This window comes from Adelges cooleyi, unplaced genomic scaffold, assembly GCF_023614345.1.
Source record: "Adelges cooleyi isolate 19-005CV unplaced genomic scaffold, UGA_ACOO_1.1 ACOO_flye_CR_arks_rails_tigmint_CR_PRNA_247, whole genome shotgun sequence".
NCBI classification, from domain to species: domain Eukaryota; kingdom Metazoa; phylum Arthropoda; class Insecta; order Hemiptera; family Adelgidae; genus Adelges; species Adelges cooleyi.
The window spans coordinates 8,369,836-8,388,621 of NW_026095912.1; the positions used below are offsets into that span (position 1 = coordinate 8,369,836).

The following is an 18,786-nucleotide window of genomic DNA, read 5'->3' on the forward strand; positions in this document are numbered from 1 at the left end:
ATTAAAGATGGAAATCCCCGATTGCAATTAACGGACCACCTAGATGCCAATCCTGAGCTATCAAAGTTGAAAAATAAATGTCTACTGGCTTCTTAAACGCCCACTGTTCTAGAATAACAACTATAGTTTTTCTGATTTTTAAGATTACTTCTACTATTTTATTTTTTCTAGTTATGTGTTTTCTTTTATGGACATTCAATAGTATACGTTTGTTGATTATCTCGAAGATTAGTCTTATTGTAACCACCAATTAGTCATACCAAGTTGTATTTCTAACAAACGTGAAAATTCTCAATATAAATCGAGTTTCAATAGGTTTATTTTATGCATTTAGTTATACTTTTCATGCGTTTATACACAAATTGGAATGGGCCTAAAAAATAACAACTTACATAAAAAAACGTTTTTTAGCCATATCAAAGATTTATACATTTTTTTTAAAGTTCTTTGTTGTTTGTAGATTGGGTCGAGTATTTGCAGAAGTCTTTTGTTGACTGTATTATAAATATGAGACATAGGTTAGTAAAGTTTTATAAAGAAAGCAGAGTGGTTTTTGGTTGACACCCCATGTCAACGGTGTGCAAGTGATTTTATTAAATTCATTCTAGTTTTGCGCAACTGTTTTAGTTTCTTTATGTGAGTAGTCCATTTTAGTTTGATGTCGAAATGCATAGAATTTGATAGAACATTATGCTTTTAGACTTGTATAGTATTGGTCAATTGCGTCTAACTATGCTTTTTTTAAATCGAATGCAATCAGTATAAGAGGTTGGTTTTTGGTTATTTGTTTTACATGTGTCAGTTTGATGGTTCGGGATTGTGTCAAAAGTTGAGTGATTGTGGCGAAAGCCCATATGTTGTCTGTTATTAATTTCGATGTTTTCAAGTGCTAATTGAATGTTTATTGTTCATTATTCCATTATTTTACCTAATGTATTTATAGTGATATTGGTATGTAGTTGGGATATTAAATTTGCTTTTGGAATTGGTTTAAATAGTTCTTTTGGTGATAGAATTTAACCCAAATTCACTTAAAATATTTTCTTCCGCGTGTTGTTTCAAATTTATGAGTTTGAATCACAATTTTATTCATAGATACTATTTTTAAGTGTTGAGTGAAGGCTTCAGTCATGTTTGTAAGAGATATGATGATGATTTCATTGTGTTGAAAATTAAATTAGTTACACTTTTTTTTATATGTATTGTTGATTTTTGGCATTCCGTTTCACCATGTTATTGGTTTTTTATTCGAAGAGTTAGTTTATCTTATAGTTTGTTGGCGGCTGTTATTTTTTTATATTATTGAGTTTATTTTTATTTATTTCCATTTCTGTTTAAATAGGATTTGTGGTGAATTCGTACTTAACTATTTCACTGCAGCGGGCCCAGTTAGGGTTTTAGGATACCAACGAGAAGTTAGAAGGGGTCATTTAAGTATATATTTTCTAAATTTCATAATCACAAAACCCGCGAGCGATTTACCATCAAATTTTCCATAAAATTATAACGATAATTAAAACTAGATCAAATTAATTTTATAATAATAGATGACACTTACAATTCCATGATCAAGTAGACTTTTGATTTGTCTTCGAACGTCTCCAGCAGCTGTACTATATTTGGATGAGTGAGCCTGTGAACAAAAACGGTTGAATATTATTACTGTGGGTTCAAGTTAAAAACGGTTTTCGGTGATCCGATACTAGTAAAATATAAATAGTGTAAATAAAAGCAAAGCTAAGCACATCCGTTGGTTTTGCAAAATCAAAGTGCAGTTATAATTTCAAAATAAAAACAATTTTAGGTATTCCGAATTAACTCTAGTCATAACAAAAATATTCCTATTAGAACAAATTTAACTGAGAAAATTATATCACTGGGGTCTACACTGTTATAAATACTATTTTTTTAGTTACAGGGTGAAATGTTAATTTTGGCTAGAGTTAATTCCGATTTCCATGTGAAAATCCGATACCCATAAAAAGATTTTAGTTAAGGCCTCGACGAGGGGCACCCCCTGTACCTCCGGTAAATGTTGCACTAATTGAGTATTTTTAATCATAATAGAAGCCTATTAAACATCCACCGAAACGATTTTTTTTAGCGACACTATTTTATTGCTTCTGCGTGCGGACCTTATCGGTGACCCGGCTACCTTTTACCGGATTTCCTCGACCGTTGAGCTATAAATCTACCGACGACCAATATGAAAATACTTATGTGATGTGGTATCGAGTACCGATAACCCAGAACAATGTCTGTATGGCGCACAATAAATCCCAGTGAAAGCTCAAAGCGTGAACCCGTCAGTTAACGCCGGGCATATGTGGTATAATGAAAAATGGACAATACATTTATTATTTTCATTCGTTTCGTTTTTGGTTGTTCCAACCAGAGGCTAATCCATCACGTACGTAGTAGTATCAACGGTTAGAAGTCACAAAACAGGCGGGTGTGATATATCGTATTAAAAAAAAATGATGTTCGCAGCTTTTAAAGGATGCGGAATACGCTTTGTTTATTAAAAAGTTCAGGTTTAGAAAAGTTGAAATTAAATTTTCACGTTAACACTGTTTAAAACTAAACCAAAAGTGTTCTTTTTTTCTTTTACTTTATCGCAATCAACTTATAGCGTATTTACGTATTTTTCTTTATAAAGTATAAAGTATAAATAAGCTTTACCTACTTTAGCTTTGATGAAAGAAAATCATTTTTAATATTACCTAAGATATTTTTCTTACTTTTTTGAACCTTTAATTTTTGTGTAATCAATTTCTGGTGTTTTATTGAACTTTATGTTTTTAATCAAAAAACATAAGGGGTCGCAGTAAAAGTCATTTTTAAAGGTACGGTGAAAGGTCTTTTTTTGTGTCAAAATCGTGTTTTTATAATAAATTTATAACGCGCCGAGTACATAAAGCCGTTTCGTGTTTTTTATACGACAAAAATGTAGGTACGTGTTCTCCTCAAAAAGCGTTAAGGTTGGCTAAAAAAACAGCCGGCTGACATTTCGAGCGTACACAAAGGAGATTTTGCAAGAGCGTCAAGAAAACGATCATTACTTATCGGGTTCACTATTGTAAACACAAGTAACACAAAAAAATAATGAAAAAAAATGACAAAGCTTTTGCGCGCGCAGGTGTTTCATATCATATTTAAATCCAAGTATAACCGAGCAAAACATATTCCTGATAATTAACTAACGAATTGTATACAAATCACATATTATAACACCTGCCGGGTTCAAAAAGACTTTGACCTGAGTGCACAGAAACTGTGTCTTAATACGGAAGTAAGATGTATTTTATTATAACGGCAGGCGTAGACTCGAAAACGTATTCTTAACGTTATCTTATAACTGGCCGTTTTAGTCGATTTTAAATTGCCTCGTTTAACCGGCAATGTATTCACGAGGAAAGTAAATAGGCTGACTTATATCTCGTCAAGACGGTCGTATAAAGCAAGTCTCGGTGCTTACATTAGTTATAGGTACCTGCCGACATCGATAAGGGTTGTTGCTTAGTCTAAATGCCGTACTTAGCGTTATATTATTATACACGGCGATTGTTTGATATGAATGAAATGACAATAATAAAAAGCCTGGTTTATATTAACGTATAATGTTTAAGATCTACAGAGAATTATTCCTAGATCATTATTTAACTTCAAAAGTGACCGCTCAATTACTTCATCGTTGTGTTAACAATTACCGCAGAAATATTATATTCTCTACCTCGTTTGCTCTTGGTACAGTTGCTAATAACTAAGTTGGACTAAAACGAAAATATTAAATTAAGTAAATATATTTCCTGTATTTTATCGGGTAGAGTAAGATTATCCACTTTGATATAATATATTGAAATCACTTGGTTACTACGGGTCAAGATTTTTTTCAAAAAATGTTTTAACAGCGTTACCATTGCATAAATAGGTTTTTCGTCTAATTTAGTTTTTTGTACAATTGAGTAAGCTTTTTGAACTTTTGCATGTTAACTTCCACCACACGCATTGCAAGATTTTACCATCGTTTAGGTATACTATTTTATATTCTTAGAACTGGTAATACCCTTGAGACTGGTAATCATAAGCGTAACGTCTATAAACATTTATAGTAGTCCCATGAATGTTCGAACCGTGTACGCTTTCATACATACCCGCTCAAGGTAAAAATGTTCAAACTTTCTTTATCGCGTTTAGTGTGCACACAGGGGTAGGTGTTAAACATAAAACATTATACATTCACTTGGAACTATTAAAATCGTACTGCTGTAATACCTAGAAGCTGTATTTTTTAACGGAAAGCATATATATAAATATAATGCCGAATAATATTATATAAATATAATTTTTTTTATTCATTTACTACAAATTTTGATATCTAAATAAAAGCCAATTTATATAAAAAACGGATAGGAGATGTTATTTTACTAGTGTAGAATTATGGCTGCTAACTTGGATTACATTGAAGGCCATAAATAAATTGGTATATTTTTGTTGTACAGCAACAACTAACAATGATTATTATATTTATTCTATTTATAAAAAATGTAGTGTGTATATGTATGTTCTTAATAGGCATCCAAACCGCTGCACTTTTTCGTTCAAAGTTTGCACTTATATTATATTTGGATCCTCGAAAGAAATACCATAAGGCTGAGAAACACCTAGCACTCTTAGGATATTAATTACGAATCCAGTTCTATATCCTGGGTAATCTTTGAAACTACTGGCTCGATTTCTAGGTAGATGGGATAACAATGAGGATGAGGTAGTATTTTTATTGTAAGCCAAGCGAAGCCGGGCACACTTAGCTAGTTTTAAATGTCAAATTAAATCTACGATTTTCAAATCAGATATTTGTAAAATCCTACCTATTGGAATTAATAGAATTAATCGTTGGAAATACCCAGCGTTAGTTATTATTTAAAGACAAATTTTACCAGCGGTCTGTATTTACTTTTTGATATGTTTCATAATTTAAGCTTACGCCCTTAGCATGTTGTAAACGTGTAAGTTACAACACCAATAACAGTTAAATACCAGAATCTGCATACTTTAATGATACGTACAAATTAGTACCAGAATACATCAAGATTTAAGTTGTAGAAACAAAAAATCAGATTTTGTAACTAAAATAGTCAACGAAACGTTGATCGATAGTGGCAATATAAAACCGAAAGATAGTAAGAGTGGAAGTATATTGACTTTGCTTGTTTTTAGTGGTCATCTTCTTGTACGCCTAATTTGTTTCGTTTAATTCTGTACTGCACTCGGGCATAAAATTGATTTATTTTTTATTTTTGATGGACTCGCTTGGGACATTCATCAAGTCCTCTCCTGGGCGAACTTGTACTCCGGCCTGTTTTCCCTTAACGCTATTGGCCGCCGAACAATCGTATTTTCGTCCCAAACCGCCTCTTGAGATTCGATCCAATACTCCAACTACGAGCACTAGGGGTTATTTTCTGTATTGAAAATTCAATATCCGTATATAAATGTATTATGCAAATACAGTTGGGCAAAATCTCCCCTGGGCTAGATCACAAACGGATCCGCACGAAGAAGGTCAAATTCTATGTAAATCGCGATTGGCGCTCACAAGAAACGTTTTACATAATAGAACTACTTATACTAATATAACCAATATAGGGTCCTTCTAATGACATAATACCCGACAACGTTGCATTATGTTTGACGTGACCACCTTGATCATTATGATAATATTATTACTATATTATTATTATAATATTATTAGTCTCGATCAAGAATTATATCGATTCGCTCTCAGGGAAAATTGCATAAAATCAAAGTAATTAAAGTAAGTAGTTTTATCGTGTGGCCGCCATAGTGACTATTGTAAAGGGTATTAAAAAAAAATTACGCATTGCACTAAATTTCTATTGTGTTGTGAATGCAACGACACAATAAAAATGTAGTTCAATGAAAAAAACAACAAAATTGACGCACTCATCATGGTCGAATTTTATTGAGTTCTTTATGACAAGAAATAGTGCACGTAAAAAATGCATTATCTATTGTACTTAAACTCTTGTCAACCATTGTGCAATATCCTTCTAATTTAGAAGAGTTCCAAAACGAATTAGTTTCCTTGTACTTTATCTAAGTATTAAAAGAAAAATATAAAAATTAAAATATATTATACACTTTGTCATAATATAGACTTGTAGAAAACCTATTTAACAGCACAAGTGTACAGAGAACTTGGTAAAAGTCATTAGGGAAGAGAGTAATATAAGTAAATTGTTTGCTATAATTAAATAGATAATTCAATTTCGGCCTTATTAACAACCATTGCCACTATGTAATGCAGAAGCTACTCATAAACTACATTTTTGTTTTAATAACTTATCCAAAAAACCCTGTATTAGTTATATGATATTTACATTAATTACATTAATATGTATTTAGTACATCAATATATACTATTACTAATTATTTTGATAAAGTAATAGTAGGTTATATTAACTTACTATTACTACAAGGTGTGCAAGTCACATATTCTACTTTCATTTGAAACATAGTATACAATGCTTAAGATATTAAAACGTAATTTAAAAAATTAGGCTATTAATTTATTATATCTGTTATACAATAATATAAGCGATAATTAAATTGTATAATTAAATAGTTGTCCCTTATATTAGAGTAAAAATGTTAAGGCATGATTACTTTCTTGTCTGTATTAACTTAAATCATTATTGTGCATTCAAATCTTATTTCCAATTAATAAATTCCATAACAGTTATTTCGTAATTATAAAAATAATTTCGTGAAATGATTTTCTTTTAATTTAAATTAGTTTATTTTGGGTAGCGATGTTTCCTCTGTTGTTTTACTTTTTAATGACTTTAAATCAAAATTATGAAGATTTTAATGAAACTTTCTAATATGATTGTGTTGAAACATTCACGGGTTGATATATCACGTGGATGATTTTCAGATAATCCGTGTCAATGGTTGTTAACTTTTTAATAGGTGATCAACATTTTTTTTATAAAATTATATAATTTAAATTTTGATAGTACTTTATATTATAATATATATTATTATCTTAGTTATTTTTTAAGGTGCCAACATCATTAAAATACGATATTCTTACCTTCCTAATAAACGTGATATATAAACTATAACACTAGTTAGCTAGGCCAACTTTTTAAACTGCCAGTTACTCAAAACTAGATTGGTAACTCATGTAAAGTTTAAAAAGTAAACCATATAAAACTTAATATAGTTTTAAATTTGTTTTGAAACTACATTTTTAAAATTAAAGGGTTTTTTAGGGTTTCCAGGGGAGACCATACGCGGATAAGAGCGAAAAATGAGGATAAATTAACTTATGTCGACGAGGAAAGAAAAGAAAGGTTTCGCGAGATAATAAAATTAAAAAAAAAGAAAGGGAAAATAAAAACACGGAAGAGACTTAAAATTGATTCGCTCCCGGTATATTCTGCAAAAAAGGGATTTTAGAACGATCAACAAGGGTGTGCTTTCGGATACGTATTTTCACTATGCCTAGTCACGTTGCTATCCAATAAAACTGATTTCGGTCCTCGGTTAATCCGCAGGTGACACTATGACCCGTTTGAAAAATGCACACAAGCTACTAAAAAGGCGATAAGCAAGTACAATTCTTTTAAAACATAACCAATATACATTCATATTACAGTCCATTATATAGAATAGCACGTGGTAAGAGTTGATTCGTAACTTAAAGACATCAATTCTTTGCAATCTCACTTAAATTGTAAATTCATTGTTCCTGATTCCAAAACTGCGAAAAACCCATTTTTCTACAAAAATGCACTTAGGTCGTTGTTCCTCCGAAGCCCCGATATGCTGTCTTACGCGAAGGGCGTAATCTATGAAAGTAGACGCCAAAGCACGTTTAAAGAAACTAGTGTCAGTTGATTTTCTTGGAAAACTCAGGGAAAACAGGATTCCAACTATCCGTGCCTATTGTATAAACTACCAACCAATAAACGCCACGTCTATTCCGTGGTTCGCAAAATAAAGAATACACACAATCTCATCACTTGGTACATATAAAACCCATCACTATTGGAAACCTTTTTCACACGCGAGCACATACATACATATATTAGGGTAGTCTTTTTATGGGATGTTGGAGAATTTTTATGTTGTTGCCATGTGAATTTGTTTTAAATGAGTAAAAAGTTTATTTTTCGGGGTTCTTATTTGAAACCCTATGTTTCTCTAGTTATGCAACATATTTGGTATTAAAGGCAGTTATGGTCCCTATTAACCTAAGTTAAGACATTTCCAATTTTCTAAATGTATTATTGTTGAATGTTGATACCAAAATGTATGGTGAAAACATATTATCAGTCAGATTCAACTTTGACTTGTTATAACTTCGTGTAAGGCCGAGTCGACATTTTTTTAGATCATATATTAGGCATGCCTTTATTCAAAAATCGTTTGAAATCCAAACTGATAATTCAATATTAGTTACATATAAAGTACCACCGAATCGGGAATAGCTTATATCGCTTTACTCATAAACTAAAAAGGAAAAAAAAATTTTACCAAGACTTATTGTTTTTTTCTTGTTACAAGAAACCATTTTTGTATATATAATTTGTATTATATTATAATATTATACATTCAATTACAAAGACATTTTTTTTTGACGATGTAATAATTTATTATATTTTATTTTAAATAGTTATGAAGTATTCGACAAAACATATTTGTACTCTTATTTTTTCACTTTTTCTAGAGCAAATAAAAAATATGTAAAACATAAATAGGATTTTATTTGAAAAATTGTACTGTATACTGTTTCGGATGTAAATATTGTATAATGATACGCATACAAAAAAAAATAGTGTAAATAGAGTTTTTGTTAATATATAAATAATTTGATAATGCATATAAGATTTTTTTTATACATGTAAATATAATACACATTATTAAAATTTTATATTTTTTATACTATATACATATATATATATTATACTATTGAACAAATATAACATGTTTACACTAAACCATGAGTCCTTACCAGCAAGTGAATATTTTTGTAAGTAGTCTAAGGTTTGTGTATTTTAGGCTGAGGCAAAGTTTGCTGGGGATTTTGGCTAAGCAGATTACCCAGTATTTACTAAAAAGAGGTCACGAAATAATTATAATTTTCACTCCTTAACTTAGTATATTAATATTAAGCTTGTTGATTTTAGTTTAGAATTAACAGTTAGTTCTTAGAACCTTTACCTGTAAAAAATTATTTCAAGGGTTCGTTAATTTGTTTTTTTTTTTCGTTAAAAAGAGTTAACCCTTCAATGCTCATTGTTGCATACTACGTATTTTCTCAAGTACCTTGTAATGTTATTGTTTTGCTTTAAATACGATATCTGATTAAGGAGTGGGCTTCATGTAAGAAGACTGGTCATTTTTCGTTATTGTCAGGCTGAGAAGTTATTTTCCTTTTACTTTAATTGACAAAAATGTTTTATTTGCAAACCCTAAGACTTCACATTTTACACGCGCTCCCGTTAATAGAATGGCTACCATCCAATTTATGTGACAGTTATAGACGTGCATTTTATCTTTTTACGGCGAGGGAAAACGCGTTATTATTCATTTGTGGGATTTACTGCTGTTGTGTATACGAGTACAATATATTTTCAGTAAAATTTGAAAAATAAAAGGGCCAAGAAAAAGAAAACATGTGAGCGCGATAAGAAATATTTTTGTATTTCGTTTTGTGTGAAAAAGAATTTCAGACATGCTCGCTAATAAAATGACGTTTATTCTGTTTTTACAAAATGTGAACGATTCTAATAGAGAATAACATATTAAAGTTTTTTGTCCATAAGAGCATGGTATTAATAACAATTTGACAAGCTACTTTAATACAACTTCAGAATAGATTTAGATAATATATATATTTAAATAATTAAACGTAATTTATTCTATCTTGTGCTACAATTCGTTATTTAAAATATAATTTTGTTATTGCATTTGGTATAAATATATTTTAATTTGGTCTCCTGGTATAACTATAACTGTCAAAAAAAATAATAATACAGTGGCGGCAGTTATGTATGATACCATTTTCACAAATTTTTCATCGATAATACTTGTTCATCAAAAACCATTAAAGCCAGTTGAAAATGTTTTATTGTATGTTTAACGACAATAAAACGCTGCTAATGGCCTGCAATAATAGTCAAATAGTCATTAGCTGCGATTTCAGGAATTTAACAATACTGCACCACACCTAAGTTTCATACTTGATTTTTCCTGTTTTTTTATTATTACCTTATTTTCAAATACCATTATGCATGTGCACTTATACAGAATATATTTTAACCAGGAAGCAAAATTATTGAAGAGAATGTCTCAAGAGTATTTTAAAAGCAACTTTTTATTTTTATTTAATGGAAAAGTTTTATCAGAAAAAACTTTTATCTTAGACCCTTTTAGCTTTAAAGTACTCTCTTTCTTGTTAGGTCTACTTGTACATAGTCGAAGAAACCTCTTTTTTATATTAACTATCGATTGTAAATTCTTACATTATTTTTAAAATTTTTATATAATAATCCAAATTTCATCATACAGGAATTGTATTTATAAAATAATGGTTTTAGCATTTTATGGTTAAAATAGTTTTTAATGTTCAAGTCAAACATTTTATTTTAAATGCTAATTAAACCTATTAAAAGTCTTATGAAAACATTAATATTTGATTAGCCTAATAAAGGTAGAATAATATAATGGAAATAATGACTGACTGATAACTAGTTTGGTTAAATACTTTTTAAGTTATTTACCATTTAAAGACATATGTTGAAGGTTACATGTTATTTATTCTTTCTCATCTAAACTTAAGATGCTAGAAACTAAAATAGTATTTATTTAAAATTGGTTATGGACCAAGCATTATTTTTAATACATCATGCTGCGTTTAATAGATAATTAAAATATGTAGGTTGCTATTTGACATTTACAGTTTCCCAATAAAACAACCTTTTTTTTTAAAAAAAAAATAGTTTTACTTATATATTAAATACAAGCTTTGATAATTTAATATAATACCGATTTTTTTTAACCTTTTTATTTAATATAATTAGTTGAGAAAGTTACCTTAACATGAAATTTGAATGACCGTGTATATTATGTCGTGTAACAAAAATTACATTATATATTATAGTCTTTATTTTTTTATACGAAAACATTATTTGTTTTTTTTAAATACTTCTCCCCAAAACATTAAAGCTAAAAAATATAATGTATAGTGTCTATTTAACAGTTTACTGAGCTTGTTAAAATTATGTTTGTGATAATTACACGATGTTATACATCAAATACTAGGAAAAAAATCATTTATATAATAAGTACTATAATGTTTTAAATAATACATTTAAGCTTCAGTGGATAGGAACACCGGGATACCGGTATGTAAATCCCGGTAGGCTTTTTTCTAATAGGTTTTCCTATATTTATCTTATACTACAGTGTTTGCTGCTGAACAGATACCTACCAATAAATAATAATTTTAAACTATTTAACATATTATTACCCAATACAATTTATGTTTACGCATCTTATACAGTAATAGATGGGTTTTGTCCTTATATGATATATTTTTTAGAAGGTTATTTTAGCTCTTTAATAAAATGGTCCATAGTAAAAACGTAAAAAAAAACGACCGAATACAATTATTAGTGTTTTTAGTAAAATAAATAAATAGTAATAAGATACGTTCTATTTCTATATTTATTATTGTCTTTAATAAAGACACATATAGGAAATAGTTGTGACATCAAAGGACAGTAGCATGGAATAGTAGTAATTTAAAGTGGAACATTTTGTAAACCTTATTTGAATGCTAAACGAATGGAAGAGGCAAAAAAAAAGCAGAACTTTGGAGATTGAAACGTTTGAGTAATTACTGAACTAACGATTAGGCATAACCCTGTTATTAACTGACGAATCCCTGAAATGGTCTAGGAATAGTTTTGACTTTAATGCAATTGATAGCAATACAATAGACAATTTTCAACCCCGTAAGTTTTCCATTAATAGAAGTTTCTCTGTATAAAGTTTGGATTTTAAAAGAGCAAAGGTGAACTACAGTATTTCTGTTAGATGTTTTTTGTTATCTGATGGTAAGTGTTGATTTTCGTCATTGTATTTTCATTGTTGTGAAAAATGAGTTTGAAAACTATTTATGTCTTTATTCTCTCCTCATCTCCTACTATTTTGTTTCACAAATTTCACTTAACGCGATCTGTCACATCTTTCACGTGTATATTGGCTATACCATATCAATCTCAATTTTGTCTAACCATATTTTTCGGCCGTCCTCTATTTATTTAAAAGTCAAGGCCGGAAAGGTATAAATTCTGTCCTTTTTCTTTTTGATTCATTTTTATTAAACGCCTAAACTAACTCTCATTTCATTTGTTCTATGACAGGGGTTACACATAAACTTGTTTTTATTTTTCCATTCAAGTTACTCTACACATCCATCTCTACATTCCAATTTCTTATCCCGACATTTTGAATCGTATATCATGACCGGCCTTACAATCTTTATAATATGAGAACTTCCTTTAGGCTAGCCAGTATTCCTTACTCACATAAGCTCCCGTCACTTCACACCCTTTCATCCAGTCACGTCTACTAGCCACTAGGTATTTCTTAAAACAATTTAGAATGAAATGAGTGTAGATCTTTGTAGAGAACTATTACACTATTTGTATTGTTTCAGTATTATGTTTTTTAAGTATTAGTCAAATGCTTTTAAATAATTTAGTATTTAGTTTCTATTGGGTCTAAGTTGACAGTCAACAAGCATATTTATTTCCAATAAAAAATTCAGAGATATGATTTTGTTTTTAAAGGTTAATCGGGCGAATACAATAAGTTGCCTAACTCATTTTAGCTAATCATTGAAATTGGTCTATTAAACTCAAGGTAAACTCACACTGTGTAAAGAATTTAAAATACGCTTGAAAAAGAATATAATTTCGGTTGAATAATAGTATTGTTAAAAACTTACTGAAAACTTTATTTACCAGAAGAGTAGTATTTGGACATTAACCATTCCTAAAGTCAAATCAACCTTTCGCATCATGTCACGCGACCGACAATGTTTATTGTTTACACGTAAACACAATAAATTATAAAGTTGTTCGGGCTAAGCATAAATCATAACAATATTATGTACACCATATTTTAATCCAAAATGTATGACTGAAGGGAATGTGCTACGATAAATCTACCGGACGGGTTTAGCCGTTTTGTATAAATGGAAATATCGGCATGGGAGAAACATAACCGTTTCATTTCAACCGTGAGTACGTGAATGGCGTTAAGTATAGAACGAATCGACGGTAATAACACAGGTACATATTGATATAAATCCAATACATTGTGTCAACGAGGGCCGTGTCGTCAGTCGATGCCATTTACATAGAAATTTCATTTGTACGTGTCACGTCCGATCCGACTAGGAAAGTGCTCGTCAATCGGCAGCTTTAGTTTTTTTGTACATTGAAAATGCCATTAGTACTAAATAATATGGGTTTCGACAGTTCTTGAAATATATAATCTAACTGAATTTCAGATTTCAACGAGTCTAATATAATAACATTAAACTCTTTATTATGATATTTTCCGGAAACCTTCAATTTACAATAATCGAAACGGCAAAATGACCTAACCTTGTATAAATGATTAATACAAATTGTTTTCCAACGGATTTAGGCAGTTCCTTGTCTAATACTAACCCCATTACAAAAAAAAAAAAATGTTAGAAGAATAGGAAAGAATAATAAACATGTGTACATAAATAATGACTAAAAGTCTTCTAAATAGGACCCTGTAATAGATGTGTACAAATTTGTTTAACACCATGCCAGTTTTTACAAAGAAAAAATATGTTTTCTATGATTTTATGGAAAACTGAAATGACACACTTTATTTATATTAATAATTGTTAATTATAAATAATATTCTATTAAATTTAGGTTTTATCTAATTAGTATTTATTATGCATCACTTGTTTGTATTCTTTGTTATTTTTGTGTATTAATATTTAACATATTTTTATAGAGTTCTTAACGGATTTTTTTTTATGAACTGTTTGGCTACATATGCCAAGTAGTTAAAGCATTTAAATAGTATTTTGAGTTGCAGATAGTAAATTTTAATGAACAATAAATAATTTTTGGTGTCACTGTCGGGAGTTGTATAATGTATATTATTATTCTATAAACAACAGTTAAATTAATACTTACCTATTATTCTTTATTTTTCCTCGGGCCACTGCCCACTGAAGTCGCAGCTGATCAGCTGTCACGGGTAGCTATATTATTTGTTATGATTCATATAATTAAAAATGGTCCAGTATCCACAATCTCCCACCGAAAATAATTAAAGTAATGACAGCGGTGGCTGTGAAGTGCTGTGTTAATTCAAGGACATGAATTTAATAAACTTGCATAATAATAATATAATGAATAGTATGAAAAAAGACTGTCAGTTTCATACCAGGAATTCATAAAAGTTAATGATATAGCTGGACCGTTATAAAGCCAGGTATATCATTTTACATTTAATAGAATAAGTCATAGCGGACAATCGAACCGGATAATTATTTTAGCTAAGCGTCCGGTGAGTAAATGCATTGCAAAAATCTTATCGGATGCAGCATAATTATTGTTCTCTATATCGTTGAAATACTCATGTATGTGTGTCAAATAAGTTTAAAACGTGCGTATGTGAATAATGAATATTTGTAATCATATTAGCTTGAATTCCACCCCAATGATGTCTAACTCGTTTTCATAATCATTTAAAACGACTAACCGCAGAACGTGCTCTCGAGATTCATTGTCTCTCGTGTCTTTATGGTCGCTCAAGAAATATATTTTTACTAGAAAAACCAAATACTTGCTTTTTATCATTTTCGGCTATCTATGTTGTCGGGACCGTGCAGTTCACTATTGGCCAAATTATTTGTACAGCGCATGCATTTTATATGACCTAAGTATGAATGTTATGTTCAGCTGCTTAATAAATATAACAACGACATGACTATCGAAACCTGTACGAGGTTCTGTGACGAGCAAACTTGAAAAGCAAAAATACATATTATTATTTGTTTTCACAGCAAGACAAACCGGTGTTATTAATTAGTCCGTAAACCTCATGCAAATCTTCTCTGTTAACTTGCTGTGTGATGCGCAATTATAATAATATCCAGTTGTAATAAGTACGAGTGAATCGCTGTTAGTAAGAATATTATGTATGTTATTATCTTATTGTTAATTTTAATAGTTGATAGTTATTAGATTATACATTTATAGAAATATGCGAGCGTGGTAGAAACGTTGCGAGTATTAGCGTTAAAAGTGGATACAGTGGATGTGACAAGTACAATCTATAAGATTGAATCGAACACCTTGAATGATCAGCATAGATAGATATCATCGATCTCTAGACCTTCACCATTGATAAAGACTCACCATTTACCCTCGTTCTTATCGTCGGTCCCTGATTGATCACTTCTCTTCACTGACTTACTGAACCTAGTATAAATACAAACGATTATGTATGAAATTTTGTTTTGGTTTTTTATTGGTACTATGATCGTTTTTTGGTGGCAAGCTTTTCGGATTTTTTACAATGAGAACAATGGTCAATTGAACTAATAACTTTTGCAATACAAAAAGCTAAAATATTGTATCAGGCGAATGGGACGCGTTCTGCAAAGGCTGGGGAGTGCTTTTGAAACTTCCTATTCTCGTCGTATGTGCATTCTAGATTTCTAGATAATATAAGTTTTGATGTATTTAATGTGCTCTAATTATAGAAACATCACAGAAGCTTGCAGAATTGTAGATAGTGATTTATCCAGAGGTCAAGAGGAAACTTTTCATGGAAAATACTACTTAACGCATTATAGCATACGACCATGACTGAGCGAAACCTTCCGTTTCAATAAGTATACTTGTTTTAGTTAAAATTCGATCGATATTTAGTTTAGTATACACTCAAGGAAGCGTTTTATGAGAATTGAGTTGTTTTGAAACTATACTAGCAGCGGTATCAAAATATATAAATACTCGAGGACTCGAAAGAAAATGTAATATAGGTACATATTTTTCATTATTTTATTAGCTATTAGGTATAACTTACACGAAAAGCAATTTTCGCCGATTTACTGGATCCGCTGCCTTGTGTTTTCCCAGAAATACACTGTAGCTTACCTTATAAACTCTTATTTTCAGTTTTATAGCCGGATCTCTCTACACGTCTTGTGGTTACTCGGACTTTTCAAGGTTATAATAAAAACTTGCATAAACGACGCATATCACGATTTTACACATTTTTAGAGCTAAGTACAAATGTTAATGACCAAATATTAATTTTTAATGTTAAATTTAATCGAGTGCACACTTAAGTTATTGGTTCAGCGTGATTAGTGTCGTCTGGCCAACAAACTAAGCCACCAGATTGATAGTCGAACCGGTGACAGTGAGCGCCAACAAACTTCTGCCTTATCAACATGGAAATTCGTCTTGCTCCTTTTCATAGAAATAATTCTAATCTAGTAGTTTTTATTCAACTTTGAGTGCCAATATTATATTTGCAATAGAAAGATACGCAAGAGATATAAATATACAAACAGAAAACAATAACCAATAATACTTTCCTAACGTGGTGTTTCATGTAAGACTAGAGGTAGTTGAAATAATCACGAGTCGTCGTCACTATTAGCAGACTTAACATGTTCCATATTATATAATTTTAGTCGTTAAGTTTTAAGTAAACTGTAACTTTTTGATAAGCTGTTTAATAGGCTTTCCGTTACACTGGGTTAATGTCATGGATTCTTTCTCAAAAAAAAAAGAGGGAAACTTCACATAATTTTATCAACAGGGTATTTACCTAATGTAATGATATAACAAAAATAATGATGTACTCTCTTGAGCACAGGAGCGAGGGCAAAAAAAAAGAGTAAAGTTGCACATCAGACAAGATGTCAACGAAACGAATGTATCCGAAAATCGTTTGCAAGTAATTTACCTATTTTTTTTTGCCTTAAATTGAGCAAAGACGATAGCTTAAATTGTATTCTTTTCTTTAGTCTAAGTGTCGTGAAATAACGAGGAACCTTGTAAAAACGGTTATGACATAAACGCCGATGGCAGTGTAGGACGTCGGCTGTCATACATGTGCGACATAACGCTTAAGGCAAAGTAAACGGTATGGTTAACACGCGTTGTGATAAGATGAAACACTCGAAACCGCTTTAATGATATCGTATAGCTGTGAGCAGTCATTTAAAAACAATGAACATTGTTTCTATAACGAATATAAAATATGTATGGCGTTCGTTATAATTGCCAACAGAGTAAGGAATACTATTGGGTAACTAACACTAAAAAATGGATTAGGCTACCGAGTTAGTAGCTCTATATATTATAACAGGTATGTGAATTCATTTTCAAGTAAATTTTTGTTTGTAACTCGTAGAACATGGATTGTTGAGGACTGTGCTTAGAAATGAAGATTTATCGGTTTACTTTTATACGAAATTATTCTGTACAACTAACAACGTATTGAAATATTTTAAGAAACCTTGCGGTTATCCGATTTGGATGAATTTATAATCAATCAAAACAACCGTACCGCGAACATATTTTTTGTTATTTTTCCGTAAGCGGCTTCCAATGAATTCCAATATGTTGTGAATTCGCATTATAACCACACATGTGTCTCTTATAATATTAACGTGGAGCGAAAGGCAGTCGGCTTACTCGAAAAAGGAAGGGAAAAAATGTTTATAGATTACTGGTATATAGGTATGCTGGCAGCCGTTCACGGTTGAAGGTAAAGAAAAGAGTTTCAAAGAAATCCTTCGAAAGTATTTTATACAGTTTGCGACTTAAAGCAGCGGACGAATTTAACGTTGTACATGTGTGTTAACAAACAGCTGCCACAACTTTTTTTTAAAACCTTTTAGAGTGGCAAGGTGAGAGAATTTCACCGAGTGGAGAAGGGTCCTTTCTTTTCCCCAATTTCATTGCGCTCAAAACATCATCAACACGGCAATACTCAGTTAATGTAATTAACAATGTTTAATATTGTATATATTAAACAATACAGTTAGTATAGGCGGTTGCCGAGCCGGCCTGGCTGTTTTACGCCCTAAAAGTACTGCAAAAGACTGGAGGAGAACGGCGTAGGCCTATTATCATCATTGATTTTACGAATAATATTTATTTTATGTGATGATTTAATTAGGGTCAGCCCAACTGTAGAAAAACCAAAAATGATTAATTCAAATACTCCAGAAATGAAATGTGTCACAACCGGAGTGACAGCAGCAACCTTATAAAGTATATATATTTTAAAGTGAATAAAAGCCAGTTCAGTAGGGTCGGGGCATAATGGGGACGGAGCTTTAGGAGGGGGGGGGGCAATTGACAATTGGGGGGGTTTTGACAATTTTTTTCAAAACTATAGCTAGTCAAAATTTTAAACAGAAAATTTGTATAGTTTTTTTGTTTTTCCTGATTTAAAAGGTATAGAAGCCCCCCTCTCCCATTCCCGAGGTACTAGATAAAATTAGTGATTAATAAAATTGCTATTCGAAGAAATTGTTCCAGTATTAAAAAAGTTACAGGAGGTACAAATTAAAAAATAAAATTACACATTGTAAAACCGATATAGCCTCTCAGCTCCGCATGGAAGCTACTACAAGATACTATAACATACAAGTTT

General features: G+C 30.7%; 2 protein-coding genes across 5 annotated transcripts in view; one reads left to right on the top strand and one right to left on the bottom strand.

The window, feature by feature from the left end:
- LOC126836339 (calcium/calmodulin-dependent protein kinase type 1) overlaps window positions 1–18,786 on the bottom strand; it is a 139,161-nt gene that overhangs the window by 12,665 nt on the left and 107,710 nt on the right. For 2 of the 4 annotated variants that reach the window (XM_050569581.1, XM_050569579.1), the window contains exons 3-4: window positions 15,522–15,584; window positions 1,559–1,633 (exon numbers count right to left, since the gene is read on the bottom strand). In XM_050569581.1, the coding sequence (XP_050425538.1) occupies window positions 1,559–1,633; window positions 15,522–15,584 (138 nt within the window). The remainder of the gene's footprint in view (window positions 1–1,558; window positions 1,634–15,521; window positions 15,585–18,786) is intronic. The other 2 variants (XM_050569582.1, XM_050569580.1) reach the window with 1 other exon arrangement.
- LOC126836338 (uncharacterized) overlaps window positions 1–18,786 on the top strand; it is a 158,943-nt gene that overhangs the window by 9,279 nt on the left and 130,878 nt on the right. The gene's annotated exons all lie outside the window — the stretch shown is intronic.